The sequence below is a fragment of the Mus musculus genome, chromosome X, assembly GCF_000001635.26.
Source record: "Mus musculus strain C57BL/6J chromosome X, GRCm38.p6 C57BL/6J".
Classification (NCBI taxonomy): Eukaryota; Metazoa; Chordata; class Mammalia; order Rodentia; family Muridae; genus Mus; species Mus musculus.
The window spans coordinates 123,780,537-123,804,222 of record NC_000086.7 but is presented as its reverse complement, the minus strand read 5'-3'; the positions used below and the strand labels follow the sequence as shown (position 1 = coordinate 123,804,222).

The following is a 23,686-nucleotide window of genomic DNA, read 5'->3' as shown; positions in this document are numbered from 1 at the left end:
ACCACTTAGAAATCTTTTTCTAGGAAGGTGTCTATTTGTAAAACCATGTGTTTATCTTTGAATATATTATAAACTTCAGGAACTTTCTGTGCCTTCTAAGGTTTTATAGATTGTTTGTTTATTAGTTTTCTGAATCTTACAAACTTTCTTCCTTACTCCAGTAGGGAACAAATGTTTCACTTAACAGTAAATGACTACAAAACACTTTATTCCTTTCCCAGGCTCTTATATCACTTCTGTCCCATCCTTGAACATTGAAATTCTGATTTTATATTTGATAGTTTTCTTACTTTTATTCTTGAGAATGTGACCACTAAATCACATATACCATCATTTATTTTCAGGAGCTTGATATGTGCTAAAGCTTTATAGTAGATACCACCCATGTAGGACAAAATTGAGGTTTTCTTCCAAGACCAAGAACTACAGCAACAATGATCTACAGGTAGAAATGTTGTAGAAGGTACTTGTATAGAATACTAAACCCTTTTAACAAACAAGTAAACCTTGATTCCCCAGTTGCTTGTATAAACCATCAAACTACACACTTTTGTACTGCCTTGTAGTAATAGATGTGAGTTTACTATAGTGGACTGAGATTTAAATTCAATTAGAAAATATTTACTGTATCCTATGAATTCATGCCATTATTTCACCAGCCATAATATATTGCCTTTTATGTTGTATAGCTTTAAGAGATGAAAATCTATCAGAGTGGTTGATGACAATTCCCTTTTAGTGAATTTGATGATAGGTACTAGTACTATGAGAGCCAGCCACCAAGGTGGAAACTACTAGCTCATCCCCTGACTGACATTTTCATGTCCTGCTGCCAAATAATGTGTGTCTTGATCACTGGAGAATCATTTATTTCTTCAGTGTAACTAACAGCAATAATAGTAAGCTATAGGGTAGCAGTTGGGAATCAGTGAATAGCAACTTTTTTGGTATTGAATGACACATTCATAAGGATCGCCTAAGATGAAGTGAAACATAGGTATTTGAATTATTATTTATAACACTAGAAAAACTACACTTTTGAATTAGCAACAAAAATTTCACAGTTTGTGATCATCATACATAAAGAAATATATTAAAGGTTCATAACATTAGGACATTTGAGAACCCCCTGCTATAATTTTCTATTGCCGTGAAGGACATCCTAAAAAACAACTTATATTTAAATAATCTAACATTAGGGCTGGGATATTTTCCCCAAGACTTTGTGGTTCCTATGGTAATGACCTTATATAACTATGCAAGATAAGTATGCATGCTATTTTCTTCTTTTTACTATTCTTCCAGATATTAATTTTCTTCCAAATTTATAAGATAAATTGTGGGTCAGTGATAGATAATATTTTTTTCAGAAAATGGACAGGATCTTTGAAGGCTCATCATTATCAACTCTAAGTAATTATTATTTCACCATGAATATGTAAAGGAGTGCTAAAAATAAAGGTTAATACAACCTAATACAGTGTGAAATTATCTCACCAATGAATCAGTTGTTTTATCAAAACAGTAATGTAAGGCACATTAGAATAAGTAGAAAATAGTATCCCAACTTGCCCTTCATATTCAAGTAATTTTTTTTTCTGACCATTTGCCTTCTAAGTGTGTAGATGGCTACATATGTATAGAAGCAAGAGATCCGCATGGGATAAACTCCTCAATCATTTTCCAAATTATTAAATGAGACAGAGTATCTAACTGAACTTAAAACATGCTAATTTGGATAGACTGGCTTTCTGGGAATCCTCAAGAATCTTACTATCTTAGCTTTCCCAGCTTTAAGATTATAGTCCATAGGCCCATCTTTCTTTCAAACTTTATATGCCTCAGTACAGGGGAACGCCAGGGCCAAGAAGTGGGAATGGGTGGGTAGGGGAGTGGGGGGGGAGGGTATGGGGGACTTTGGGGATAACATTGGAAATGTAAATGAAGAAAATACCTAATAAAAAAGGAAAAGATTACAGGTGGATGGTAATACACCAAGATATGTGTATGGGTGCTGAAAATCTGAAATCTAATAGTTATTATTTGCATGTCAAACACTTTACGAGCTGATCCTTCTTTGTGGTTTCTATCTAATTTGTATAATTTGTACTGTTGCTTGCCTGGGTTCAGTTGTATATTTCTGTACCTCTAATTTTCTCTAAAAGATGGTGTCTACTGTTTTGCCTGGCTCATATCAATGTATGAGCATGGAAATACTCTACCTTTTTGTGATATTTGATGAAACCAACTTTCATATTCTGACAGGGTCTAATCCATAACTCTGATTCTTTAATTGTCTCAACCATACATGGCTGGTAGAAATATACTTATATCTCTAGTTAAGTTTTCTACTGTTGTGATAAAAATACCTCGACAAAATAACTTGGAGGAAAAAGGGTTTATTTTGTCTCAGAGTTCTGTAATACAGTTCATCATAGCAGGGGAATCATATCTGTAGGAGTATAAGGAAACTGGTCACAAAGCAGTCACAATTAGAAAGCAAAAGGAAACGAATGCTTGTGCTTAACTCACTTCATCTTTCTATATTTTTTTCATAATTTTATTAGGAAATAGGCTAACCTCAGCTTGGACACAAATGCAAGTTCTGAAGCCCATCTCCTTTTTGTTATTATATTAACTTGATGTTGTCAAGTTAATATTGCAGGTTAGTCAACATAACTCTAATGTTTTTCAACTTGATTCAAAAACAAAATACATTAAATCATAATTTAATTCCCCTACTGTGAAGTCTAAAATTAATCACAAAATGCAAAATACAATACAATTTCAAGGGTCTCCTTAATCTTTAAAAATTCTAAATATAGTGCAAAGCTGTATTATCTGAAACTCAAGTAAATATGTTATCTGTGATTTTTTGTAAATTCAAAAACAAGTTACATACTCTAAATCTAAAATTACTCTCTATAAACATATCCATTTTAAAGAAATGAAAAGGGAGACATAACAACAGAAACTGAGGAAAACTAAAATAGGAAAATCTACATGAAACGGATAACTTTTTAGACAGATAGGAAAACATAAGTTAAATCAAAACCAGGTAAACGAACTAGAAAATTCCATATCCCTTAAGGAAATTGAAGTCATGAATTCCCCCCCACCAAAAAAAAAAATAAAGAAATAAAGAAAGAAACACAGAGCCAGATGACATTAGTGCAGAATTCAAATAAGAGCTAATTCCAATACTCCTCAAACTATTCCTTAAAATAGAAACAGAAGGAACAGTGTCCAATTAATTTTATGAAGCCACAGTTACTCTGATATCTAAAACACAAAGACCCAACAAAAAGAGAAGTTTTGTTTATGAATACTGATGCAAAAATACTCAAGACACTTCTAAAAAATTGAATCCAAGAGCATGTCAAAATAATAATTCACAACTATCAAGTCTGCTTAATCCTGAGACGCAGGGATGGTTCGATATACAAAATTCCATTAATGTAATCCACTATAAAAACAAACTCAAGGAAAAAAAATCGCATGATCAGATCATTGGATGCTGAAAAAGCATTTGACAAAAATACCATTTCATGTTTAAAGTATTGGAGAGATCAGGAATTCAAGGTACTTACCTTCACATAATAAAAGCAATACACACAAATCAAATAGCGAATATCAAATTAAATGGAGAGATACTTGAAGCAATCCCACTAAAATCGGGGACAAGACAAGGATGAACACCCTCCCTGTATCTATTTAATATAGTCCTCAGAGTTCTACCTAGAGCAGTAAGACAACAAAATGAGACCAAGGGGGAAAATTGGCATAGGAGAAGTCAAGGTATCACTATTGGCAGATTATATGATAGTATAAACAAGCAACCCCAAAAATTCGATCAGAGAACTTCTCGAACTGAAAAACAAATTTAGCACAGTGGCTGGATATAAAATTAATTCAAACAAATCAGTAACCTTCCTTTATACAAATGATAAATAGGCTGAAAACGAAATTAGAGAAACAATACCCATAACAATAGTCACAAATAATATAAAATATCTTGGGTTAACTCTAACCAAAAATGTGAAAAACCTGTATGACAATAACTTCAAGTCTCTCAAGGAAGAACTCAAATATGACCTCAGAAAATGGAGAGATGTCACATGACCATGGATTGGTAGAACTAGCAGAGTAAAACTGACTACCCTACCAAAAACAATCTACCGATTCAATGTAATACCCATCAAAATTCCAACACAGTCTTTCAAATCACGTAAAGAACAACTCTCAATTTCATGTGGAAAAACTAGAAATGAATAAATAAATAAAAATAAAACCACCTTGGCGAAAACCATTCTTAAAAATAAAAGAACATCTGGGTGAATCACTATCTCTGACCTCAAGCTGTACTACAGGGCAATAGTGATAACAATTGCATGATACTGGTACAGTGACAAACATGCTGAATGATGGAGTAGAATTGAAGACTCAGAAATAAACCCATACATGATGAACACTTGATCTTTGACAAAGAAGCCAAAAAAGTACATGGAAAAAAGAAAGAATCTTCAATAAATGATGCTGGTCTAATTGTCAGGTGGTATGTTGAAAATGAAAATAGTTCCATATTTGCCACTTTGCATAAAGCTCAAGTTCACATGGATCAAGTACTTCAACATAAAACCAGATACACTGAATCAAATAGAAGGGAAAGTGGGAAAGAGTCCCAAACTCATTTTCACAGGAGAAAATTCCTGAATAGAAATCCAATGGCTCAGGCTCTAAGAACAAGAGTTTATAAATGGGACCTCATGAAATTGAAACGATTCTGTAAAGCAAAGGACAGTCAATAGAACAAATAGACAATCTACAGACTGGGGAAAAAATCACTTACTGACATCTAATAGAGGGCTAATATCCAAAATATATAAAGAACTCAATAAGCTAACCTCCAAACAACCAAATGACCCAATCAAAAAATGGGGTATAGAACTAAACTGAGAATTTACAACTGAGGAATCTTGAATGGCTGAGAAGTACTTAATGAAGTGTTCAAAGTCATTAGTCATCAGGGAAATGCAAATCAAAAACCCTGAGATACCACCTTAGACTAATCAAAATGGCTAAGATAAGAAACACAGGTGACAGCAGATGCTGGTAAGGATGTGCAGAAGGAGGAACACTCTTCCATTGCTGGTAGAATTGCAAACTGCCATGACCACTCTGCAGTTCAATCTGGTAATTGTTCAGAAAACTGGAAAAACACCTACCACTCTTGGGCATACACCCAAAAGCTGTCCCACCATAACAGAGGGACATGTGCTCCATGATGTTCATAGTGGTCTTGTTTGTAATAACCAGAAACAGGAAACAACCCAGATTCCCCACAAGTGAAGAATGGATCCAGAAAAGATGCTATACCTACACAATGGAACACGATGCAGCTATTAAAAATGACTTCATGACATTTGCAGGCAAACGGGTAGAACTAGAAAATATCGTCCTGAGTGAGGTAACTCTGACAGAAAAGTTCATAGATGGTAGGTACGCACTAATAAGTGGATATTAGCTAAAATGTACAGAATACATTAGATATAACACACAGAATTTAAGAACTTTAATAAACAGAAAGGCCAAATGAAGTTTCTTAAATCCTGCTTTGAAAGAGGAAGAAAATAATCATAGGAGGCATAGGAAGGGAGGGACTTGAGCATGAGAGGAGACAAGGAGTGGAAAAGGGGAACAGGATAAGATAATGAGTGGTGTAGGGGACAGAAGGAAGCCCAGAGATCCAGCCAAATGAATGGAAATTTGCAGCCACAGAAGGTGGGACATACAGAACCCTCTAGAAAGTACCAGAGACCTGATAGGTGACATCCAGGACTCAATAGAAGTGACCTTAGATGATGTGGACAACATGGGGTAAAGAGAAATTCAAGAGTACATCTGCATTAGAAAGTAAATGCCTCAAGAGGAGGGATGGTGTTACCAATCCACAGTCAAAAAATTTGACACAGAAGTATTCTTTTCTAAAAGAACTGCAGAAAAAAAGTGGAGAGGAAAATGTCAATTTTATCTTGGGTATTCTGAACTTCTGGGCTAATATCCACTTATCAGTGAGTGCATATCATGTGTGCTCTTTTGTGATTGTGTTACCTCACCCAGGATGATATCCTTCAGATTCATCCATTTGCCTAAGAATTACATATATTCATTGTTTTTAATAGCTGCATAGTACTCCATTCTGAAATGTACCACATTTTCTGTATCCATTCTTGTGATGAGGAACATCTGGGTCCTTTGCAACTTCTGGATATTATAAATAAGTCTGATAAGAACCTAGTGGAGCATATGTCCTTATTACAAGTTGGAACATCTTCTGGGTATATGCCAAGGAGTGGTATTGCTGCATTCTCCAATAGTACTATGTCCAATTTTCAGAGGAACTGCCAGATGATTTGCAGAGTAGTTGTACCAGATTGCAAATCCACCAGCAATGGAGGAGTGTTCCTCTTTCTCCACATCCTCTCCAGCATTTGCTGTCACCTGAGTTTTTGATCTTAGCCATTCTGATTGGTATGAGGTGGAATCTCAGGGTTGTTTTGATTTGTATTTCCCTGATGATTATGTTGAACACTTTTTCAGGTGCTTCTCAGCTTTTGGTATTCCTCAGTAGAGAAATTTTTGTTTAGCTCTGTACCTCATTTTTAATAGTGTTATTTGGTTTTCTGGAGTCCAACTTCTTGAGTTCTTTTTATATATGGGATATTAGGCCCTTATCAGATTTAGGATTGGTAAAGATCTTTTCTCAATCTGTTGGTTGCCCTTATCTCCTACTGACAGTGTCCTTTGCCTTACAGAAGCTTTACAATTTTATAAGGTTGTATTTGTTTATTTTTGATTTTAGAACATAAGCCATTGTTGTTTTTCAGGAAATTTTCCCATGTACCCAAGTACTTGAGGCTCTTCCCCACTTTCTCTCCTATCAGTTTTAGTGTATCTGGTTTCATGTGGAGGTCCTTGATCCATTTGGACTTCAGCTTTATACAAGGTGATGAGAATGGATCAATTTTCATTCTTCTACATGCTAATCATTAAATGAGCAAGCACCATTTGTTGAAAAGACTGTCCTTTTTTTCCATTGGATAGTTTTAGCTCCTTTGTCAAACATCAAGTGACTATAGGAGTGTGGGTTCATTTCTGGGTCTTCAGTTCAAATCCATTGTTCTACCTGCCTGTCCTTGTAACAATACCATGTGGCTTTTAGCTCAATTGTTATGTAGTACAGCTTGAGGTCAGGGATAGTGATTCCACAAGAAGTTCTTTTATTGTAGACAATAGTTTCCTCTATCCTAGGTTAGCTGTTATTCCATATGAATTTAAAAATTAATCTTTCTAAATCTGTGAAGAATTGAGTTGGACTTTTGATGAGGATTACATTGAATCTGTAGATTGCTTTTGTCAGGATAGCCATTTTTACTATATTAATCCTGCTAATCCATGAGCATGGGAGTTCTTTCCATCTTCTGAGATCTTCAATCTCTTCAGAAACTTGAAGTTATTATAAAAATTTTTCACTTGCATAGTTAGAGTCACTCCAAGGTATTTTATATTTTTTGGGACTATTGTGAAAGGTGTTGTTTCCCTAATTTCTTTCTCAGCCTGTTTATCCTTTGTGTAGAGGAAGGCCACTGATTTGTTTGAGTTCATTTCATATCCACATACTTTGCTGAAGTTGTTTATCAGGCTTAGGACTTGTCTGGTAAAGTTTTTGGCATCACTTAAGTATAGCATCATATCATCTGCAAGTAGTGATATTTTGACTTCTTCCTTTCCAATTTGTATCCACTTGATCTCCTTTTGTTGTCTGATTTTAGTGGAATTGCTTCAAGTTTCTCTCCATTGATTTTGATGCTGAGTGCTGGTTTGCTATATATTCCTTTTATTATGTTTAGGTATGTGCCTTGAATTGCTGATCTTTCCAAGACTTTTCTCTTGAAGGGTGTTAGATTATGTCAAATGCTTTCTCAATATCTAATGAGATGCTCACATTTTTTTTAAATTTATATATATTGTGGGATACATTAATGGATTTTCCTGGGATGAAGCCTACTTGATCATGATGGATGATCATTTTGATGTGTTCTTGCATTTCATTTGGGAGAATGTTATTGAGAATTTTCTATTGATATTCATAAGGGAAACTGGTCTGAAATTTTCTTTGTAGGTCTATGTTTGGTATAGGCATCAGAATAATTGTGGCTTCATAGAACAAATTGGGTAGAGTACCTTCTGTTTCTATTTTGTGGTATAGTTTGAAGAGTATTGATATTTGGTCTCCTTTGAAGGACTGATATAACTCTGCACTAAACCCATCTGGTCCTGGGTTTCTTATTTTGGTTGGGAAAAAATTAAAGACCAAAGTGAGGATAATTCAAGTCTTCCTAGAATGGGGAACAAAATACCCATGGAAGGAATTACAGAGACAAAGTGTAGAGCAGAGACTGAAGGAGTCACCATCCATAGACTTCCCCACCTGGGGATACATCCCATATACAATCACTAAACTTGGACACTAGTGTGGATCCCAACAAGTGCTTGCTGACAGGTACTTGATATAGCTGTCTACTGAGAGGATCTTCTAGTGTCTCACGAATACAGAAGTGGATGCTCACAGCCATTCATTGGTCTGAGAACAGGGTCCTCAATGAGGGATATAGAGAAAGTACCCAAGGAGCTAAAGGAATTTCCAGACCCATAGGAGAAACAATAATATGAACTGATCAGTATACCCATAGCTCCCAGGGACCACCAAACAAAGGGTACAAAAGTGGGACTCATGGCTCCAGGTGCATATGTAGCAGAGGATGGCCTAGTTGGTCATCAATGGAAGAAGAAGTCCTTGGTCCTGTGAAGGCTCTTTTTTCCAGTGTAGGTGAATGTCAGGGCCCGTTAGCAGGAGTGGATGGTTGTTGAGCAGGGGCAGGACAGAGGGATAAGGAATTTTTGGAGGAGATACCTGGAAAAGGGATAGCATTTGGAATGTAAATTAAAAAAAAAACTATCTAATAAAAATGGAAAAAAAAAAACGGAGAGGAGACTGTTGGAAGTGAGCTCCAGTGACAGGCCCAACTGGGGATCCACCTCATGGGGAGATACCAAGGCCTGAAAATATTACTGATGCTATGATGTGCTTAGGGGCTGATCAAGGCTGTCCTCTGAGAGTCTAGACCACCAGTTGACTGAGACAGATGCATATACTTACACTGAATCCTTGGACTGAAGTTGGGACCTCTGTGTTTGAATTAGGAGAAGGATGGAAGAAGCATAGAAAGACCAAAAGGCTCAACTTGCTAAGACCCCTGGGAGCTCCCAGACAGTGTGTCACTAACTAGGCAGTATACAGGAGCTGGCCAGAGGATTCTAGAACATATATAGCAGAGGACTCCCTGTTCTGTCCTCTGTGGGTGAAAATTAGCCCAGAGAATCCTCTGGAGACTGAGGTCCCTGGTAGTGGGGAATCCTTGTGTTGAAGGAACATCCTCTTTGCGACAGAGGTGAGGTATGTTGGGAGGGGGGCATGGAGGGTGGCAAAGGCTAGAATACAAATAAATATATAAATAAATTTAAGAAACCAAACTAAATAAACAAAACAAATGGAGGAATTTGACACACAAGAAATGATCAGATTAAAGGAAGTATGGAGCCAAGTGTCCAGAAAATGGGGATTTTAAAAGCAGAAACCATGTCCAGGCATCTCTCTCAGCAGACAGATGTAATTACAAAAGCATGGAATTTAAAGGAATCAGCTTTAACAGAAGCTAAGTGGCTAACTAGAGGGGATTCCCACAAACAGGCAGTTTAACATAAGATAAGTTATCTAGGATATGTTGACCTTTAGTTTTGTTTGACCTTGTCACATTCCCCCACCCCTTCTATGGGTATAAGTCAAATTACTGACTCATCTTGTTCAAGGAGTGAATAGTTAGTCATGAAGGTGAGGATACACAATGCCACAGTTAACAAGATCAGAATAAAAATTAATGGAGCAGCTAATGATTATAGTTATGAGGACCTGGTAAAAATAGACTGATACCAATCATTTGATACTCGTCACCTTCCTTCCTCCCTCCCTCCCTCCCTTCTTTCCTTCCTTCCTTCTTCCCTTTCTTTTCTCTCTCACATTTATATTCTTTTCTTTTTCACTCCATATCAACAATTCTTTTTTTACATTTTCTCCATCTTCTTTTGTTCTTCCACTCATTACATTTTTCCACTTAACTGTTCTTTTTCCCTTTCTTTCTCTATTCCACTTTCTTTCACTTATATCTCATGGCTTCCTTTCTTTCCTTCTTTAAAGCAGTTGGCAATGTCTGTACTCAAGGGGACTGTCAGACAGCATGTGTAAGTTTTCCCTCACCCTTCCTTAGAGCAATGGTGTACCGAACTTCCAGGAAACCTGCTGGAAACTCGACTGGGACGAAGTACTGGAATACCACCTCATTTGCTGTTCATAGATGGTAATAGGACTCCATGGAAAGTTACAGACCCTACATACTCACCCAGCAAGGGTCCTATTTCTTGCAGCTCTCTTGCTGATAAACTGGGCAAAACAATACCAAAAAAGGTATTAAAAATATATTCAACTTTTAAAAAGTTCCTTCAATTCAGATTCTAGAGACTAGGATCATTATCAATAATCAGTGCTAAGGCAGTTGAATGGCTATGGCAGTTGCAGTGACTATACCTGCCCTGATCAAGAATAAAATTAACCTTTGTTAACAATGACTCTTGGCTATTATAGGTTCTTTCCCATCTCTTTTATGGGTATATACCTAGAGGATAACATAGACCATTTTACATAGAATCTCTTTGGGGGGGGGTAGGTTTTGGGATGATATGATGTCTTTCTTGGTTAATCTGAGAACTTCTAATAGTTGCTATGGTTTTCTTCTCTATTTTTGATTATTTTTCCTGCTGAGGTTAACAATCTTCTTTCCCTGCCTAAAACTCTGTGGACATGGGCCATGGTGAAATGAAAGCATTTGGGTATCTACATATATGGTAATGGTTTTGTCTATTCTCCAGTGCATCAATACACTTTTATTTCTTCAGGTGAAGTAATGATATGAGAGTTGCAACCAAGGTAAGCTAATATATGACTTGGGCTGATATAAGAACATTTCCTTTTCTGTTCCAACTATCTCTAGGCCTAGGCCTATGCCTAGAAGCTTCTAGCTTCCTTACAATCTAATATTTGAAGCTGAATGATTCAATAGAGCTTCTCTCACCTTTTGACTGGATTGTTCTGCATGACCTCATGCTAACATTAGCAATATATTCTAATCTTCAAGTTACTTTTTATTCTCTGGCTCATTCTGTCTTCACCTGTGTCTATTTTGTTCTCTCTGCAGTGTATCTCTGTAAAACTGTCTCAGTAAAACTGTCGTACACATATACTATGCAGCTCACACCAAACACCAAACCAAACTCCAAACATGACATACCACATATGACACACACACCAATACTCTCTCTGCTTTTAAGTAGACTCATTTTAGTGTTTTGTTCTGAGAGTTGGGAATATTCCATCTCTGACTTATTCTATCAAACCTTTCTCTGATTTATTTAACTGCCTCTCAATTGGATGTCACTTTAAAACATGGCTACTTTATTCTATAAATTAATCTTACCTTCACTGTTAGAAATTAAAGATTTGTACTAAGGGTGTGTCTGTATTCCAACCAGATCATACTATATATAGTCTAGTGGATATTTTCATTCTGGCAGGATCATACAGACCTAGAAGATCTATGGAAGTGATCCCTTATCAGAGCAGCCGAGCTCCATGATTAAAATTTCTCTGCAAAGTGGAATACTTTGGTCAAAGATAAAGGTTCAATTCAGTGAGCTGAGGTTCCCCTGCTTAAAGATTGTGCTCAGATTGACTTATCTTGGGCCAGTCCTGTTGCTGAAATATACTTGATATCATCTTGGGTAAAACTACTCCCATGTGTGAGTAATAATTCATCTGGTATTGTGAGTGGCAAGTCAGTAAGATCAGGCCTGCTATCAGATCAGTCACCACAATATAACTATTCATGGGACCAATAAAGTCATTGTCTGTCAGGGGACTGGCAGGATTTATGGCTGAGATCTTGTGGAAACAAATCTAAAGTTTATCAAGAATCAGGCCTTGGTACTGAGTCACATGAGTGTTAGACATCCATGTGTTGGGCCATCTGCTCAATAGAGTAGCAACAGACTATGAGGCTGTCAGGAACACTTCATGCCCTAATATTAATTCCTAAGCTTCTTTTACTAGAGACAGTCATGACCTTATATATGTTAGCAATCTGGTTGTGACTAGGTCAAGTCTCTGAACATACTTGATGTCTGTCTTTTCCCATGTCCCAGAGATTGTATGAGGAAATTTTAGGCAATGATTTCTGGCCTTATATTTATACAAGTGGCTTAGTAATATCTGTAAGAACCAGGACCAGGACAGAAACCTAGGAATTTTTAAAGGTGCTAAAGTTCTTCTCCTCAGTCTCACTTCATTCTAAAGGCCACACATCACAAATATTGGCATAAAGATGCTTGACTGTCTTGACAAATCCTGTTATTCATAGCTAGCAATATTCAACTACTCACAGGTTGATGTGGGAGTAGGTATTTGCAGGGTACCTGAAATACAGTTGTTAGAAATTGTTTTCTTAATCTTGGTTGTAGCTTAGGTGTTTGTCTTGAAGAATATAGAGCAGAGATATTTTGGTTAAGACTTTGAACCCTAGAGCTTAGCCTCTAAAGAGAAATTCTGGTAGTTATCAACTCTTGATAACTCTCAGGTCTCCCAAGGCCTCTATGTGTTAGGCCCATTCTCTAGGATTTCAGTTGGGACCTCTAAAATATATTGGTAGCCCATTAGAAATGACCACTCAGATACAATTTATAGCCATTTGAAGACTTCATTCCAGCTAGCTGCAATTACAGCAGGCACCTGAGGATCTAAGTATGGCCCTCAGTGTCTAGAACACAAGGTTTTTAAATGCAGAAATCATGGTCTGGTATCACTCTCAGCAGTCACACAGGGTTTTATAAAAGCAAGCAGTTTTAATATAAGCTAAGACAAGCAATTAGGTGGAAGGGGGTCCATACAAACAGGTAGAAGGGGGTCCATATAATCAGGTTGTTTGGCAAAAGATAAGTTAGCAAAGATATCCTGACCTTTGATTTATAGAATAGGGATGGGTAATTATCTTTGGGATTTTCCATTCTAGTTAAATCTAAATGATAATACAAGGTGAAAATATTTTTGCTATATCTTGCCCCATCACACAGCTTTACAAAAATGCTCTTTCAGAAATACCTTGCAGTGACTCCAAACATGTTATATGTTCCTGGATTCCACTGTATGCTGAATCTGTGCCCTGCTTCATGTTCCTTATGATCATATCATAGTATAAAAATGTGTTTAATCCAAATTTAAAGTCACCAAACCACCTCAAATATCCAAAGTCTCTTCTGATATTCAAGGCAATCTGTTAATTGTAACTGACTGTAAAGCCAAAAAGCAAATTATATATTCCAACATATAATGGCCCAGGATATTGGTTATTATTTCCAAAAGGCAGAATAGAGTCATAGAAAGGAAATAAATGATGAGCCAAAGCAAAACTGTAATCAGCAGGGACATCACAGGATTCTGTAGAGCTATGTATAATTTCAAAGGTTTTTGACCTCTCCCTTGGGCTGACACCATTCACTTATTTTATCTCCTACTGTCAGATATCTATAGATCTGTCACCTCCACCATCTGGGGTTTCTAATAGTAATGTTAGCGTTACTTTCATTGTTTCATTTAATGACTTTCAGAGACTTCTTTGTGCTTTCATACAGTTACTCTCACTGCTATAAATGTGTGAGGGCTAAAGTTTTGTTTTAAGTTTTAATTTCTGTGCTTAAGATATCTATAAAACAAAAATGCTTCTAACATGTAAGCCTCACTTGTCCAAGGAGAAACAAATTCCTGGAATGCCACCTTCAAGGGAGATAACAAGCAATATGTTTTCACTTCTATAAACATGTTTTGTTGCCCTAACTGCACAAGATATGCTAAATCCCACATAAACAAGAGGTAAGTAGGCAGGATGTGAGTCAGGATGTATGCTGTCTCTCCATTGGATGAAGACAGGAAGTATGAAGCATGAAGCCTTGAAGCCTTGGGGAGTTTTTTCATTATAAACACATACTGACTTTTTTTTTTTTTTTTTTTTTTTTTTTTTTTTTTTTTTTTTTGGAACCCCAGCTTTGAACCTGGCCATTGAAGATTTTCCTGGCTAGTATTTAATAAAACTCACTTCAAATTTGGCTCAAACTTTGGGTTACTGGTGTTTTTCTTGCTTGAGGGATTAAAAATGCTTGGTTTTAATGCTACTGTAATGATGGAGGAAGAACCCATGACCCCTTGATTCCTGTACTCATGGATTTAAGTATAGAAGCTTTTGAATACAATGTGACCCCATTGAGTGCCAATGACATGCTTTTTTTTTCTTTCTTTCTTTCTTTCTTTCTTTCTTTCTTTCTTTCTTTCTTTCTTTCTTTCTTTCTTTTATTCAGTTCCTTTCTAGGAACACAAATCTTCTGATCTCTTTCAAAAGTTGGAAGCTTAGTTTAGTGTGGTCTTTTCTTTCCTTTTCCCATTGTTCCAGTACAAAACAAAACCCTCTTCTTACTGGTGTTAATCTCCTTAACAATTAAAACCACTTTCCTAACATTTTCTGGGCTACAACATTAAGCTTCTCACTGTTTATTTCTCTTTAAACTGTAAATTTTTATGTCTTTCTTCACCACTCACTCGTTTTTATTCTAAATATACATAAGCATCATAAGTCACAACCATGCCACAGAATCAGAAGTATGTTTTCTTGAAACTTTCTTTTTGCCGAAGAAATCAGTTCAGTTCTTTTTTTACTTAGCAGTTGGAATATTCTTAGGATAAAAGGAGGAAACCTCAAATACTTTGGCAAAATATCACAAGAATGACCAGGAGCCCAGTTGTTTAAGTCTGTTTTTTTTTCTCTATAATTTGATTTGTTATCAGAATTTACTGCCTTCCAGTCTCCTCCTAGAAAAGACTTTTATGCTCTGCTTGCATCATTCAACTACTTTTCTAGTCCAAAGTTCCAAATATTCCATTTCTACAAAAAACAAACAAAAATTAAAAAAAAAACACACAAAACAAAACAAAAACATGGTAATGTTTTTCACAGAAATACCCCCTAACCAGTAAAATTTTCTATATTATATAGTTCACTATATAAAATACTATTATCAAAAGTATTTTATAGAATAATATCCTAATAACCATCATTTCCTACTACCTTTAGTGGGTGGTGGGCTAGAGGGGACCTTAAACCCTTATTAAAATAAGAAGTACATTATATGTGCTTACTGTCCTTCCTCCATGTTTATTTCTGTACATCCTCTAGGCAGGAAAAATTGTTAGTCAAAATTTTTCTTTGTGTTGTTATCCCTATTCCTTCATTGGAACTCTGGCCTGATTATAGGAGGTAGTCATTTTAGATATTTTATCCCCTGTTTGCTAGGAATCTTAGGTTCACCTTCATAATTTCCTAGGAGTTTTTCTTTTGGTAGTTTTCTAGTTCATCCCAGAGATAGCCTACCCACCAATCTCTGAGTCCTATCTTCCAGTTCTCTCTCCTTCTGACCTCCCCATACTTGATCCCTCCTGTTATACTCCCAACCCCTAGTTCCTCCCAGTTCTCTTTCCCCATCCATCCCAAATGTCTATTTTATTTCCCATTCTCAGTGATATTCAAACACGCATCCTTAGATACTTCTTTTTTTAAGTAGCTTCTTTGGAATTGTGGATTGTAGCATGGTTATACTGTACTTTATGGCTAATAATTAAATAAATAATTATAAGTGAGTACATACCATGTTTGTATTTCTGGATCTGGTTTACATCACTCAGGATGACCTTTTCTCGTTCCATGCATCTGACTGCAAATTTCAAGATGTCCTTGTTTTTAGTAGCTGAGTAGTATTCCATTCTGTAAATATAATACATCTCTTTTATCTTTATTTCTTTATCCTTAGCTTTAACTCTATTTTTGTAAAGGGACATCTAGGTTGTTTCCAGTTTTTGTCTATTATGAATAGAGCTGCCATGAACATATATGATCAAGTGCTGTGTGGTAGGATGGAGTATCCTTTGAGTATATAACCAGGAGCTTTGAAGTAGAATTATTCCCATTGATTTGCAAAGTGGTTGTACAAGTTTGCATTTCCTCAAGCAATAGAGAAATATTCCTATGGTCTACATCTTTGCCATCATGAGATGCCACTTCTGTTATTGATTTTAGCCACTTTGACAAGTGAAAGAAATCCAGAGTCATTGTAATTTGCATTTTTATGATGACTCAGGATGTTGAACATTTCTTGAAGAACCTCTCAGTCATTAGAGATTCCTATGTTGAGAATTCTGTTTAACTCTGTACCTCTCTTTAAATTGTTACTTTTTTGTTGTTATTTAATTTCTTGAGATTTTTATGTATTTTAGCTATCAGCCCTCTGTTAGATGAAGGTTTGATGAAGACCTTTTCCAAATCTATATGCTGATATTTTGTCTTATTCATAGTGAGATTCCAATTATTGATTGCTAATCTAATCCTCCAATTCTTGGAAAACCTCTACCCTTTTAATTTGGGGATTATAATGACCTATATACCTATTTTCAGGACTGTTCTTTCAAATCTCACTTTAGGGAGATAGCCATGTTTAAAAGAAAATAAAGTTTGCTTAATTTGAAAAGAAACATGTTTGTGTTGATGGCCTTATACTCTTTCAGTGGGATTACCAATCATTACAGTAAGAAAATGGCCATGAGCATATTAGTAGAAGCAGACAGCTGAGAGACCATATCCTCAAGTGCAAGTATAAATAAAGTAAAAAGAAAATGAACTGACTATTTTATGAGATATTAAGCTCTCAAACTTTGCTTCCAGTGACTTACTTCCTCCAGATATACTGCTGAAACATTCCCAGCAGTGTCAACAACTTGGGTCCAAGTGTTCCACAATCTGAGGCTATAAGGGGACATTCTCATTTAAAACAAAACAAAGAAATAAGACTATATATTACCCTAAATCATGATTCTTATAAGACTAAGACTGAAACACTTGTACCTGTGAAAGATGCTGCCAAGTTTATTTTCTAGCTTGAGATCTATGTTGTCCCTCTCGCAAAATGAGTATGACAGCTTCTGTGTGACAATGGTATTGAAGAAACTTCACTATGCAATTAGTTTTGAGAAACAGGAAACCCTTTAAGTTTATCCTTACTTTCTTCAAATATATTTGATTCACTATAAGATGGGCTTCTGATGGGAGGAATTTTTCTATCAGGACATCATACATGCTGGCACAGTGCAATGTTGAGAGTTTCTCTTTAGTTTTGCTGATCTCTATAACAATTAAATATGATTTCTCAGTACAACCTTCAATATTTTCTCATCTTAAAATGTCCTCTGCCAAATAAATTATCTTGTTTCCTTACACTATACTTTATTCAAGTTTTCAGGAAATAAGCACATTAAAACCAGATTCTTGTTCAAAATACCAGATGGTCGCTAATCACCCTTATATTATAGTGCTTGTAATCTTCTGAAACCTCATGAGAAAAGTGTTCTACCTAATTGTTTTCAATTTGACAGAAGTTAGAGTTATTTGGGAGAGGAACCTCAACTGAGAAAATAACTTGATCAGATTGATGTAGATGAGTCTATACTGGTGTTTTCTTTACTAATGATTGATGTGTAAGGGTCAGTCCTGCTAAAGGCAGTGCTACTCCTGAAACCTGGTCCTAGAAAACAGAGAAAGCAATGAGAAGCTAGTCTTGAAATGAAAGGTAGTAAGTAGAAATCTTCTATGTGTCTTCTCCTTCAGTTCCCTATTCAAGGTTCTGGCTTTAAGTTTCTCTTTTGTCTCCATTCAGTTTATCAACTTTTATTTGAGAGTTGTAAGATGAAATAAACTATTCTTCTCCAAGTTGATTTTGGTCGTAGCATTTTATCATGGCAATAGACACCAGGATTCAATTGTCTACATTTCTCTTAGCACTCATTATTGTCCAAGTTCTACCTGATCTGACCACTAAGCTCTGCTTAGATCTTTTGGTATGTTCTATAGGCAGAAATCCCAAACTTTTCTACACTCCTCTAGTAAACCATTTCCAAATATTGTAGAGCCACCACAAGGTCAGTTTTGCCACAGTAACAACCTTATTTATAGAAACCAAATATATATTCTTGCTTCTTTTCCTATTTTATAATAGATTAATCTGAAAAAAAATGATAAAGCTTATTTCACTCAGAGTTGCAGGGGGTGTAGTTCATCTTGATAGGGGATACCAGCTAGAAAGAGCTACAATTAGCTTGTTATATTGACCCTGCTGTCAATGCAGCAGACAGAAATAAATATTTATGAACAGTTCACTTTGTCCTTTTTATACAGTTTAGAATTTTATTCCAGTAAATGCTGCCATGTATTATGAACATTTTTTCATACCTCAATTAACATAATGAATACAATTCCTTACACCTATGATTAGAGATTTATCTTCTAGCTGACTATAGATCTCAAATTGAAAATAGAGATTAACTATTTTATCCTATGCATTAACAATCTCCTTTCCAGTTATACTTTTATTTTCAGGAAAGAAATGTACTTCAGATTTGTGGTGAATAAGTATACACTTCTATATATCAAGCATAATATTTTCACCTGTTCTAATTTAATAATTTTTATTTCTGTCAATTGTTACTTCAATTTTTATCTTATAAAAAACTTACTAGCACAATATTTAATTTTCTATTAATATTGGTTTCCCTAAGAACTCTAGCTTGGCAGAAATATTGACACATTTGCTTTTGAATATCCTAGACAGATACTATGTGTGTTTCATCCTGACCTCATTCCTTCTTGATTCTGTTAGGCTTTCATACACGCAAATTTGTTAACCTATATCATTTAGATCTAATAGACTCTACTAGCTAAAAGAAATAACACATCTCACCACTCAATTACAGAACTCCATGAAGGCAATAAAACTTCATGCCCTTAATAGGCCCCTGCTGAATCAGTCTTATTTTTCACTTACCAATAATCATTCTTCTCTCTAAAGCAATGTCCTAGATATCCAAAACTGTATCTTTTTCTTATTAGTTCCTCCAGAAATGACTGTTTTTCCTCTATTGTTTTTTACTTCCTGATATTTGTGGAATCACCACCTGATAATAATAAATGACTTCCATTTTATTTTATTTTTTACTGAGTGTATTTTCAACGTGCATGCCTGTCTGTGTGCATGATTCCATGAGTGTATACAAGAGAATGTGTATATGTGTGAGTGACTGAGGATGCTAGACTTTGATGATATATGCCTTCTTCAATTGTTCTACACCTTATTTATAAAGGCAGGATTGTTGTGTTTTATAAAATGGTAGCAGTAAAGTGGCAGAAAAAAGCAACTGGGCAGGCCGATACAAATGTATTCCCTCTGAGAAATGAAGCCATTATGCAGACCTAATATAAACAAGGTTTATTGGTGAGAAGGAAAATGATGTGGGAGGGGTTGAAAAGGAGGGAGGGAAGAAGGGGGAGAGAAAGGAAGAAGGAAACAGGTTTGGTTCAAAAGGGGAAGAGAGAGAGAGAGAGAGACAGAGAGAGAGACAGAGAGACAGAAAGACAGAGAGACAGACAAAGACAGAGACAGATAGAGAGACAGACAGAGAAGATGGAGAGTCCTTTTTTCTATTTTATCCATGACCAGGCTTATACATAGTTGTTGCTAGATAATTGCTTGGCATTGGGCAAAACCTATAGGAAATACTAACTTTCCTCAATTTTGTTTAATTAAAAAAACAAGGGGTTCAAAAGAGATAAGACATTATGTTCTTTAGCTACTTCCTGCTTACTTTGAGCTGATGGTTTTCTTCTGGAAACCTAAGAAAATTGGGACAGGATGCTGGTCATGTACAGCGAGAGATGGCTGTTTAGTTGCTGTACAGGGTTTTTGGGAACATCTGTGAGTGGAAAGGTAGAGGTCCAGTACAAAAGTCAGTGATGGTATAGACTAAGCATCAGTGCATTGCTTCTTTGAAGCTGGTCTGGATGAAGATTTTGAGTCAATACCTGGACTTGGCAAGATACTGAAACAAATAGAAATATAAGAAGCAGAAAATAAAGTTAAGTAGATTTGGGAGAAAAAACCTTTTTAAGGTATATATTTGAAACACTTAGGCTAATGGTCTTAGTTGTTGGGGGAAGGGGTTCCACAAAACTAGGGAACAGGGGAGGAATCCCATCCTCTGGAATAGGCAACAGGTGGGAACTTACGCTATTGGTTTATAGACTAATGTATCCATTTGGAGTTCACTTGACCCATACAAGATAGATCATAGTGGGTTTCCTGGAGTGTACAAGAATCTTTAAGTTTACAAAAGAGATAAATTTGTTATCCACATGGACAGTCTTTAACATGAACTCAGGAAAGAGAAAAACCTTTCTGGGAGTAGAAGGGTCAAGAGCAGCTTTTTCCTTTATCCAGAAGACTGAATGTATATAAATTTAGCAGAATGTGGTTTATATTTTAGAGACAAGCAAAAGAAACTTTAATTTGTAATTATGACAGTTGATCCTATAGATTTAGCATGAGATACACCTTAAGATTATAGTTAAAATACAACCAAAGAAAATATAAAATTTTGAACTTGTGATTATAAAAGTGAATAGTAGAATGTTTAGAGTTAGGCTAATTTATCATAACTCCACTGACTAATATTAGGATTCTGAACTCTTGAAGTCTTAATATAACTGTGGCATAGTAAGGAGAAGAAATTTGAAGCATTTTGTAACAAATCAATTATTTTATACACACCCTAGGTTTATATGTCCTCCAAACATTATGTTTTATAAATACCAAACTCAAAACATCTTCCTAGACCCTCACATATATTCTTAGACCCTCATATCTTAAGCTTTCTTATTCTCAGACCTTGCATAAAGTTTACATCTTTTTCCATCCAATTATTTACCATGAGATATAAGTAGTTGATCATTGGGAAGCCATCACTGCAAACTGATATTTTTAGATAAGAGAGTAACAAAATGTAACATCTGGGAAAGATTACATCTAAAACTGTTGTGTCTTTTATCATGAAGCCTGTGGGGAAGTCAAACCTGTTTGTCTTTTTGATAAGAGATGTAGAATCCTTAACTAGCTAATGAATTGACTAAAGAGCTAATATGGTGGTAGTTTACTTGGGATTAGGAGCTGGTTGTTTTTTCTCTAGCTGTCAAGCTGCAGTTAGCCTAGCTGTCAATGTAATAAAAGACCCATAGAAGAACAACTTTTAAAGGTTTTAAATTAGATATTTTCTTTATTTACACTTCAAATGTTAGCCCCTTTCCAGGCTTCATGTCCAAAACCCCCAAATCCCGCCACCTCCTCCTGCTCATCAACCCACTCACTCGTGGCTCCTAGCCCTGGTATTACCCTACACTGGGGAAAAAGAGCCTTCACAGAACCAAGGGCCTCTCCTCCCATTGATGACTGACTAGGCCATCCTCTTCTATATATGCAGATGGAGCCACAAGTCCCACCATGTCTACTCTTTGGATGGTGGTTTAGTCCCTGGGAGCTATAGGTGTACTGTTCAATTCATATTGTTGTTTTTCCTATGTGGCTGCAAACCCCTTCATCTCCTTGGGTCCTTTATCTAGCTCCTTCACTGGGGACCTTTTGCTCAGTCCAATGGATGGCTGTGAGCATCCACTTATGTATTTGTCAGGTATTGGAAATGCGTCTCAGGAGACAGCTATATCAGGCACCTGTCAGCAAGATCTTGTTGGCATCCACAATAGTGTCCGGGTTTGGTGATTGTTTATGGGATGGATCGCCAGGTGGGGCAATCTCTGGATGGTGAGTCCTTCAGTCTCTGCTCTACACTTTGTCTCTGTAACTTCTTCCATGGGTACTTTATCACCACTTCTAAGAATGATCAACGTATCCACACTTTGGTCTTTCTTCTTCTTGAGTTTCATGTGGTTTATTAATTGTATCTTGGGTATTCTGAGCTTCTGGTCTAATATGCACTTAACAGTGAGTGCATATCATGTGTAAGTTCTTTTGTAATTGTGTTACCTCACTTAGGATGATATCCTCCAGATCCATCCATTTGCCTAAGAATTTCGTAAACTCATTGCTTTTAAGAGCTGTGTAACAAGAAAAAAACAAAACACATTTACACATGAGCTGGGCATGGTGGTGCACGCCGTTCATCCCAGCATTTGGGAAGCAGAAGCAGGCAGATTTCAGAGTTTGAGGACAGCCTGGTCTACAAAGTGAGTTCCAGGGGACAGCCAGGGATATACAGAGAAACCATGTCTCGAACCCCTCCCCCCCAAAAAAACCCAAAAAACAAAAAACAAAAACAAACAACAAAAACAAAACAAAAAACAAAAAAGAGCTGTATAGTACCCCATTGCATAAATATACCACATTTTCTGTATTCATTCCTCTGTAGAGGTACATCTGGGATCTTTCCAGCTTCTGGTTAATATAAATAAGGCTGCTGGGAACATAGTGGAACATTTGTCTTTTTTACATGTTAGAGCATCTTCTGGGTATATTCCTAGAAGTGGTATTGTTGGATCTTCTGGTAGTACAATGTCCAGTTTTTGAGGAACCACCAAAATGATTTCCAGAGTGGTTGTACCAGCTTGAAATGCCACCAGCAATGGACAAGTTTTCTTCTTTCTCCACATCCTTGCCAGCATCTGCTCTTACCAGAGTTTTCGATCTTAGCCATTCTGACTGGTGAGAGGTGGAATCTCAGGGTTGTTTTGATTTTTATTTCCATGATGACTAAGGATTTTGAATCCCCATCAAAATCCCAACTCAAGACTTGACGGAGCAAGAGAGAGCAATTTGTAAATTCATCTGGAATAACAAAATAAACCTCAGATAGTAAAAACTATTCTCAACAATAAATGAACTTCTGGTTTAATCACCACCCCTGACCTCAAGAGGTACTACAGAACAATTGTGATAAAAACTGCATGGTATTGGTACAGTGACAGGCAGGTAGATCAATGGAATAGAATTGAAGATGCAGAAATGATCCCACATACCTATGGTCACCTTATCTTGGAGAATGGATGCAAAACTATTCAGTGGGAAAAAAAACAGCATATTCAATAAATGGTGCTTGCTCAGTTAGCCGTTAGCATGTAGAAGAATGCAAATTGATCCATTCTTATCTTTTTGTACAAAGCTCAAGTGCAAGTGAATCAGGGACCTCCACATAAAACCAGGTACACTGAAACTAATATAAGAAAAAGTGGTGAAGAATCTAGAGCACATGGACACAGGGGGAAATTTCCTGAACAGAACACCAATGACTTATGCTCTAAGATCAAGAATTGACAAATGGGACCTCATAAAACATCAAAGCTTCTGTAAGGCAAAGGACACTGCCAATAGGACAAAAAGGCAACCAACAGATTGGAAAAAGATCTTTACCAATCCTTCATCCATTGAGGGCTAATATCCAATATACCCTAAGTCCTCAAGAGTCAGACTCCAGAGAACCAAGTAACCCTATTGTAAAGTGGGGTACAGAGCTAAGCAAAGAATTTTCAACTGA

At 36.3% G+C, this 23,686-nt stretch overlaps 1 protein-coding gene across 3 annotated transcripts in view; it reads right to left on the bottom strand.

Annotated features, from left to right (window-relative positions):
* Cldn34c3 (claudin 34C3) overlaps positions 1–16,011 on the bottom strand; it is a 34,938-nt gene extending 18,927 nt beyond the window's left edge. For 2 of the 3 annotated variants that reach the window (XM_011247721.1, XM_006528431.2), the window contains exons 1-2: positions 15,916–16,011; positions 10,518–10,558 (exon numbers count right to left, since the gene is read on the bottom strand). In XM_011247721.1, coding sequence (XP_011246023.1) covers positions 10,518–10,558; positions 15,916–15,918 — 44 coding nt within the window. In that variant the 5' untranslated portion in view covers positions 15,919–16,011. The remainder of the gene's footprint in view (positions 1–10,517; positions 10,559–15,915) is intronic. The other variant, XM_006528432.2, reaches the window with a different exon arrangement.
* Positions 16,012–23,686: the final 7,675 nt, after the last annotated feature.